This window comes from Magnolia sinica, chromosome 10, assembly GCF_029962835.1.
Source record: "Magnolia sinica isolate HGM2019 chromosome 10, MsV1, whole genome shotgun sequence".
Lineage (NCBI taxonomy): Eukaryota > Viridiplantae > Streptophyta > Magnoliopsida > Magnoliales > Magnoliaceae > Magnolia > Magnolia sinica.
In genome coordinates this window covers 44,710,329-44,719,517 of record NC_080582.1, presented here as the reverse complement: position 1 = coordinate 44,719,517, position 9,189 = coordinate 44,710,329, and the positions used below count along the sequence as shown (strand labels likewise).

Genomic DNA, 9,189 nt, shown 5'->3' with positions numbered 1-9,189 from the left:
GTCGCCATCAAAGCACGTTGTCTGTTCGGATTAGAACATGCCGATGCCGAAGATAAAATGTACGATCGATTAATTGGGGTACGGGTCTTATAAGTCTTCCTAGATCCTGACTTTGTGATGATCAAGCGATGTATACCAACTAAGTGCGTTACCTTTCAGGGACTTTTGGAATAATCAAATCAAAATTCTTCATCCCCTGCCATGTCATTGGGTTCATTGCAAAATGCTTTTAGGTTGGTGGTGGGACATCCCATACCTTTATATCATTGAAACTTTAGGATTTTGAAATTGGCAGGTAACCTAGCATCAGGGAAGGGACAAAGGTCCCTGAATTGGGTGGACAAGAGTTCCACCTTAAGTTACTTCTGAAGGTCATTTTTCATGGTCCTGAGTTACTTCTCGAAATGTTCTTGAAGCTGATCAATTTCAAAAAGGGCTTAACTAGAAAGGGTTTGCCCCGTGCAGTGTGAGTATCACTTCCTCCTCCCTTACCCGACTATTGTTCCCGTTAAGGGGAGAATGCTGGAATTTATTGGTTGTATACAATGGTGGGCTTTGAATCGACATATTGATTAGAGCGATTGGTAGTTGTGTCGGCATGTTTTGGTTTGACGGGTGGCTTTACTTTGAAGGAAATGGGTCATTAGGTTTTGTAGCCTATTCATGCTGAGGGCTAGGTCCGCTATTGAAGGAGCAGCTGCGGATTGAGGGGTTAGCCACTTGTGAGACTCTTGGAGAGATCCTGGACTGTCTCCTTGGACTGACATGGTTGTCACTGCGCAAGTTTAGATAGAATTCTAGTACATGTGCGCTATCTTTAAGGGGTGACAGACCCATAAGTGATTTCTTTTAATTTTCTTTTGTAATTACAATAGAAAGTAAAGCGTGGTATGTATAGGTAGAAATGTAAATAGGACCAGTATGCACTAGAATGAAGGATGCTCATGAGAAAGTAAAGGGACCAGTATGCATTAGAATGAAGGATACTCACGAGAAAGTAAAGGGACCAGTATGCACTAGAATGAAGGATGCTCATGAGAAAGTAAATGGACCAGTTTACACCAGAATGCAGGATGTAGGTAAGAAGGTAAATGGACTAGTATTCACTGGAGAGTTGGAAAGTAAATGGACCAATATATGGGATTGGAATGCTGGATGATTGCTAGAAAGTGAATGGGCCAATATAGAACTGGAATGTTAGAATACTAGTAAAGACTGGAAGTTAGAAGAATCCCCAAAAAGTGTATAGCCCGGTGTTTCGAGTCGGGGCCTTGGCTAATGGTTAGCCGTTTCCCAGTAGAGTCGTCATTCTATGGACACTAGTAGAAAATTTCCACCCCCTGAGAAGTCCATTGGGTCTGGGTCGGAACGTCTGATGGTTGCATGAGTTGAATGATGAATATATATATATATATATATATATATATATATATATATATATATATATATATATATATATATATATATATATATATATCTACGTATGTATATGTATATATGGTAATAGATATAAGAATATTGTATGCTCAGTTGATATTAAAAGCCCAGATTCAAAGTCTATCCAGATCCAGTGAAACCCATAGCTAAGACCTTCATACCCGAACCTTATGGAGGAGTTGATGAGAAAGGATAATGATTTTAGGTGTTTGGTTGATACAGGCAGTAACATATAAAGGCCCAAATATGAAGTCTATCCAGATCTAGTGAAACCCATAGCTAAGACCACCATATCCGAACCTTGCGGATGGGTTGATAAGAGAAACTTAATAATTATATGTATATTATTCATAAACCTCATGCAATGCATTCCTGTCCATGTATTGATCAAAGTAGCCACTAACCATGATAAAGGCTCCAAAATCTATGGTTGGTTAGAATCTGTGGAATCGCCTTGAGATAAAAAAAAATCGAAGAATTCCCAATTTAGATGACTCTTGGATAGGTTTGCGTCGTGGATTCTGGTTAATGGTCGTGATTATGGAGAAGGAAGAGGTTAGGCACCCTTTTACCACCTATATGAAACACGACCTCTACTTTACCAGGCTGTATGCTTTCAAATGGGATTTAAGGAACTTTTAATAAAATGCTAAGATTTAAATGTCTAAACTATAAAATAAACTGAAAATGAAATGGAAATTGTAAATAAAGGGTTTTCTGATAAAAGTATGGAAAGAAAAATAAGACAGAGTTTTCAGTTACTCCTTTAAGTCATGTATTTTGATACAGAAGATCCTCAAGAGAGGCAACTGTAGAATATTCTTTACGTGATGTTAGAGAAGAGTCAACTACTTCAGGTGTTCAAAGCAGGAGAGTTGAAATACAAACCAGAAAAGGATAAATCAAGAATACAACATTGGCTTTGAAGTTGAAAATAGAGTAGAAGAGATGAGAAAAGCAAAGATTGAAATGATAGAAGAGATTGAGAGACTGAAAGAGATGGACCCTCTCTGGACCCCTCTCTGGCTAGACGCTTTGGCCGTACCTCTTGTCAAACCTTGCTGCCCTAAGGCCAGACGCTGATGTAGAGTGGGTTGCAAACAGTTTCATGGCTAAGATGGATTAAAAAAGGCCCGATCGGAAGCGGAAGTGATTCAGACCGTCAGAACTTAAAACGGATGTATCTCGCAAACCAAAATGAGCTATCAGACGTACCAGATATGATTTTAGGGTAGGACGAGCAACTTTAGCCACCCAACCTGCTATGTCGGGTTTCTCATGTTGAATTTGTGAAATACCATCATATTGACGGTCGAAATCTCATTTTATTTTCATTTTTACTACTTATAATAAGTTTTAGTTTAAGTATAACTCTTCATCCATTGGGCTTTAAAAGTTGCGCCCAACATAAAAAGTGCTTAGAATAATTAGGAGAACATCATGGTTTGGCTAAATAGGACACTTACTATTTTTGGCCAAAAATCATGTGCACTAGTAGACATCACGACCATCTATAAATAGTAAGTTTTATAGTAAGTCATGATTTCCGGGAGTTTTAGTTGTAGTTTGATTCCAAAACTTCTCCCATGGCTTAATATCCCTATTTAAAGGGTTGTGATCTCGTTTATTTCATTTATCAATCAAATTACGAATTTTATAGAATTTATTTTTTATTTTTCTATTTTTTTTTTCTTGTGGACTTGAGAAGTCTCTATGAGGAGTCCAGAGAAGCTTCATGGATTGGGAGTAGTTATCCTTGAAAAAGATGGTGATTGAACTCTCATCACGTTCATCCCTGTGTCAGACGCCCTCTACCTCACGCTGGGCCTTTCTTTTTTTTCTTTTCTTTTTTTTTTTTCTCCCCGTCTCTGAAGGCCATAACCTTCTTTATATTAGGCATTTGGAAGGGCAGGGCCGGATCCTACGAACCTTAGGCGTTGTATGGAATCTAGGTTCGTGTGAACGACTAGCCATTATATGGGTAATGTATGGGCGCTCGTGAAGCTCGTGTGAGTCATGCCAAAATATAAGTGGCGAGTCAGTCCAGCTTACCTGCTGCAGCCAGCTCATGTGGCTAGAACCCACAAATGGCTGGAGGGCTGCAGACGGTGGAGTCTCCACCCTCTTTGTGGAGAGAGTGATTCCACTTTCTCTGCGTATAGACGGTGGAACTGTCTACACCAACTTCTATTGTTTTCTTTAAAAGTAGTGTAGTAGAGAATTGTTGTGCCCAGGTGATATATGTATAACATTAAACCTGTCCAACGTATGCAACCCATCCAAAACACCATGGTGACCACAAGAATAAAAAATCTAGCCATTCAAATCATCAAAGGTTACATTTGAATTTGGATGTGTGTAAAAGGAAAAAAAAAAAAACCCACCATATTTTCCATTCGTCTGATAATCTTGATGGGATGAATTTATTTATGACATGGTCTCATGTTCAGTTGGTTGGACTGTCCCCATCAAGATGTTCTATCTATTGATTTATTACAACCTTCTGGGTAGCCAAGGACTCACTCACTGTGGGCACTCAGGTGGAGGTGTTGGGAACCTTGGTTTGTCAGAGCAATAGTCATACGTAATGTAACGCTTTTTCACATATTCATATAGTATCTGTTGGGCAGGGCTTAGTCTCATGTGCTCTGCTGAGTTCCACCATAGGCTAGATGAATAACAAGGTGAAATGTTCGGATCATATGATTTGCATCCATCTACATTGAAACCTTGAAAGTTGGCTTTGAACGGTGCACAAGTCCAATTAGTCTTTGCCTGGCCCCCATCGGTGGCCCAATCTTCAGCGTCCCACAAGCTGGCAAGCACTTGCATTGGTTTTGATGGATAACCAACTCCTATATTTGTTTTGTTGGCGAAAACTCTGATTGGGATGTTGTCCACGAAAAACCTGTAACCCGAGTCATACATATTTACAGTAGCACCCACTAACAACTTGGTTCAAATTCAACCATTTACATAATACAATAGTGGTGAGTGCAATAGTTCTAAAACTCACAAAAAAAAAAAACTCGACTTGAGCCAATGTCCAGCTAGGTAGGTTGGGTCAGCTGGAAGAATATTGAACACGACATGTACATGGCTCTAATTGCTGGTTGGACGGTTTAAGTTGTAGAATGAGAGTAGTATTTTGGGTTGATAGCCCGGTGTTAAGAGGTTCACGCATGCACTCATGAGAGAGAGAGAGAGAGAGAGAGAGAGAGAGAGAAATCTTACACTAATTGATATGGGTTCCATAGGATTTTGTAAGTATGGAAATTGAGTGTAGGATCGAACCAGAGACGAATTCTTTGTTCTCTATTTCCTTGACCATTTGCGAAAATATTGGTTTGGAGTGTGTATGGCTTCCCTTCTCTGTTACCTAAAAACTCAAAATCCACCTCGTCATGTCTCCTCTTATGCGATGACAGCTGCCCATAATAGTTCCAGTTAGAATCTATCCACGAATATTATGCTATTTTCAGCATATATAGCATCAGCATCTGCCCACCAATTCCAAATCTTCTTCAGGTTGGGCCTTCTTTCAACATGCCCTTGCCTGAAAATCAGGCAAATGAGTCCACGAATCAAGGTTAAATTTGGACCATTCATCAATCGTCATGCTCATGTATAGAAATACGGATTCACTCAGATCATGTGTGTGTCTTTTATCCATTTTTTTCAGCTCATTTTAGGTCGTGGCCCCAAAACTGAAGCAGAGTAAAGCCTCAGTTGGACCACACCACAATAAACATTGGTGATTCAATGCCTACCACTAAAATTTTCCTAGGGCCCACCGTAATGTTTGTTTTCCATCCAACCTGTTGATGAGGTACTCAAACAGATCTGGATGAAGGGAAAAATAAAAACATCAGCTTCATCCAAAACTTTTGTGGCCCACAAGAAAGTTTTTAATTGTCTATCACTACTGTTTCCTGTGGTGTGGTCCACCTGAGTTTTGGATCTGCTTCAATTTTCCGTCCACAACCTAAAAATGAGCTGAAAAAACGGATGGACAGTGTGGATATACAACATATACACCAAGGTGGGCCCCACAGTCAGGACAAGGCCTGACCTGATTGAATCCACTCCCCTTAAGACTAAGGAAGATTAATCACCAGTGGGGACTTGAATATTCAGGCAAATGTGTGGCCGCAAATGGCACTTGTGTCATCTCTATTGGTGAGAATAGAAATGATCCAATCAATATACACATGGATTAATTAACCTTCTCTTCAAAGATGGGAAGGTAGAATATAATTAAGGGGATTTCCATCCAGCTGGCCCCAAGTGTCGATGACCCCACATTCTAGAAACCAAAGTTTAAATCTCAACTCAACTTGCCTGAGTTGACTTGATTCTAACAGATTTCACCACGACTCAAGAAAAACTCAATACTCACAAAATTTTGACTTTACTTTTATGTAATATCTATACTTTTTAAACATTATTAAATAATATACTTTATTAAATAATATACTAATTAAAAAGAATTGTACAGGTTTTTGACTTGACTGGATTTCGAGTCCAGTCTTGTTTTCTTCTTCTTAAAAAACTACATTGACCAGATAATCCTAGCCATCACTTTCTTTCTTTCAAGTTTCTGTCAAGTGTCCACCAATATTAATTAATTAACCATTTATGTTTCTACCATTTCCATTTGAAGTCATTGAATGAATGGTAAAAAACCACCTTGTCAGTTTGGTTTTTCTAATAGGGAGTCTCAGTAGATTGATCTGGTGAGAGGTTGTATGAAAGAGTCCTCTTATATTTTTCATTTCCTCTTCCTTCATTCACCACACTTTTATGCAAACGAATGCAAGACCTTTTCTCACTTAATTAGGACTGTTGAAAAAGGTGAAGTAGATCTTACATAGAAAGATGTAACAACTCCTGCAGTATCCTTATCAGGTAATTTTATCTTCATATAGAAGAATCCTGAACCATAATCGAATTTGGATCCAAACCCAGAGCCTGTAATACACCAAAGATATGGTTATGATAATAATAGTGAAGATTATATGATGATCAAGTTTGCTAAGCTAGACTGTGAAGTCCGGCCCACCACGCCACCATCCACAAGTTATGGGATCGTTCACTGTCAGTTAAGCTATAATGTACAACATAAACAAAATAAACAAAATAAACGGACGGTTAATATAACAATATTTTTCCATGCATTGCCAACTTGTGGAGGGAAATAGCCTGACTTTTAGGTAAGAAGGTTTGGCCAACCTAATGGAAAGTAAGGTCCGGTTCATGTGTTCCACGTGGAAAGTAGGTAACCGCAATTAGTTAGGATAAGGCTTAGATATGATGATGTTGAGCTGCTCATGATGTGTGTGTATGTGGAATCAATGTGTAAAAAGTTTGTGTGGGAACCATCAGATAATGATCATTGGGCGGTTACCACTATGAATTGTATGTGCGATCTACTCTAAGATCAGATGCATCAACCTATGTTAGGCCTAAGGCCAAAAAATCATGGTGCATTCTTAATTCAAGTGGGCAACATTGGAGGGAATGGTTGGGAGGGGAACACCAACCCTTCATTTGCACAGGGGCCCACCTTGTTGTGTATATGCATTCCAGGCCACATGGGACTTCATCTGATCTCTTAGATGAAGGATTTTTTTATTTTTATTTTTAAAGAAAAAAAAAAAAACTCAAACAGCCTAGTGAAAATCAAGTGAGAGAGTCCTCTCCCAACTAGTTCCTTTTACTTTGGCCAACCTGAGTACTGTATAAGGCCGATTTTTAGGTCCCAGTGGTGTCATGAGGTAATGCATTTAATGGATAGGTTGGATGCGTCTTATAAGTTCTCACCAGAGCTATTTACAGTCTGGTTCCTAGAGTATGTATGTAAATGTTCTCATATGTAACTCGTTGGACAATGAGTTACCATCAGACAGGAATAAATTCCAACTTTCCATGTCCATTTGAGATCCAACCCGCCCAATAGGTTGGCCCCACCATGAGGAACACCTAGCGTAATTTTCAGTCCAATCTACTAGTCAGGTGAACCACAACATAGTAGAAAGGTGGGACCTCCTGATTGCTGCATTATGCGATCCTCATGGTGGGGCCAACCTGCACATATATGATAGGATGGAAAGTATTTTCGGGTGAGAGTAAGTTTGAGGTTGGAAAAGTTGGAGATGAGCAACTGTCATATGTAGAAATGGTGTTGAGGTGAATTCATGGAATGTGATGGGTAACATACATGATAACTTACCTACACCCAATTAAATACATGTAATTATCTCCCTCTAAAGAAGAAAATAAAAAATTAATAAGGGAGACATATCAACCAGTGGATTTGTCCATGGTGAGTTGAATTTCTCTTCCTTGATCAAGAGAAACAACGTGATCTCCTCCGAATGTGACTGCATAGTTATAATTAAAGTTGGGATCATTTGATAATCCCTCTGCAACTACCCCACCGAGTGAAAACAATAAAAAAAGACCCAATATAGTAGTGGAAGCCATGAAAAATGAGCACAATGCTTTTGTTGAAATCCCAACAGCAAATCTTATATATACTTTTTTATACCAGCAACAGCAAGAGGATAGGAGAAAGCGAGGAATGTGTGTGCAATCATCTATACCTCTCCCCCACGTTACGCGCATTCCTTCTAACAAACCATATCACTTCACCAATCATCAAAATAACAGAAGAGAGAAAAACCCTACATCGTAATTTCCTCATACAAAAGGGATAAGTTCATCCATGCAAGGAAAAAAAAAGAAAAAAAAAAAAAAGAAGAAAAAAAGATACCTAGTGACGTTAGTTTCCCTTTCACCAAGCATTTCGTGTGTTTCTCATTGTCGGTTAGCCCATGCGTTGTTGGAGTCACGCCCATGATGTGTGCATCATCTCATAAGTAGCCTTTGGGACAAACTCTTTAGATGTTTTGAAAATTTCATGATATTCTCACCAAAATTCATCAAACATTATTATAGCCAGACTTTCAAAATCTTTGGTAGATTGTCTCAATTTTAATGAAATAAATATTTAAGAGTTTGAAATAATTCATTTTTACCCATATTTTCATGTTTTAAAATTATTTATTAATTTTAATTATATTTTTAATATTATATTTAAGCAAGAATTTACTGATAATATTACAAGAAAAATATCAAAATCGGCGGAGAAATTGCCGAGAAGGAGATTTGTCTATGATGGGGAGGTGACATGGTAGATCGGTTAGAAGTTGCATATGGTACAGCCAAATTCTTTAGGGCACGACGGCAGGATCATCAATCAATCTGATCCTTCCAAATAGTTACCCAAACATTGGATAAGGACTTGGATTCGGTAGTGACCCCTGTTATCGACGTCAATGCTGGCCGGTGATGAAAAAGCTCTATAGCCCCACTATGATGTATGTGTTTTATCTATATCATCTGTTTAACTCACCCGGCTAGATTAGGCTACCCAAAAAAATGCCATGTAGCAACCACGTACACTATATGGTGGAAATGAATTTCAAAGGGGATTTTAGTAAAGCCTCTTATGCATGTTTCTTGATTACAATACCAAGAAGAAAGAATACGTAACCACGTTATTTGTTAGGAAACGTGACATCTCTTGTATACATGACTTGATGCAATAAGCTACACTTATATAGAAGCTCGACAATGTTTTCATGATCAACCGTTAGAATCTTGCAGATGGACAAAACAAGACCACCTCCTGACTCAAGTATATAAAAGCAGCATTGGAAAAAGAGCTCCAGATATCACGTCAATATA

At 38.6% G+C, this 9,189-nt stretch overlaps 1 protein-coding gene across 1 annotated transcript; it reads right to left on the bottom strand.

Annotated features, from left to right (window-relative positions):
- Positions 1-3,771: 3,771 nt before the first annotated feature.
- On the bottom strand, positions 3,772-8,176 carry LOC131257452 (xyloglucan endotransglucosylase/hydrolase protein 2-like). Its single transcript, XM_058258293.1, has 4 exons — positions 7,746-8,176; positions 6,308-6,408; positions 4,672-4,865; positions 3,772-4,345 (listed from the first exon to the last, which is right to left on the bottom strand). The coding sequence occupies exons 1-4, from the start codon at positions 8,062-8,064 to the stop codon at positions 3,961-3,963; spliced, it is 999 nt and encodes a 332-aa protein (XP_058114276.1). The 5' UTR covers positions 8,065-8,176; the 3' UTR covers positions 3,772-3,960.
- Between the last annotated feature and the right edge of the window lie 1,013 nt (positions 8,177-9,189).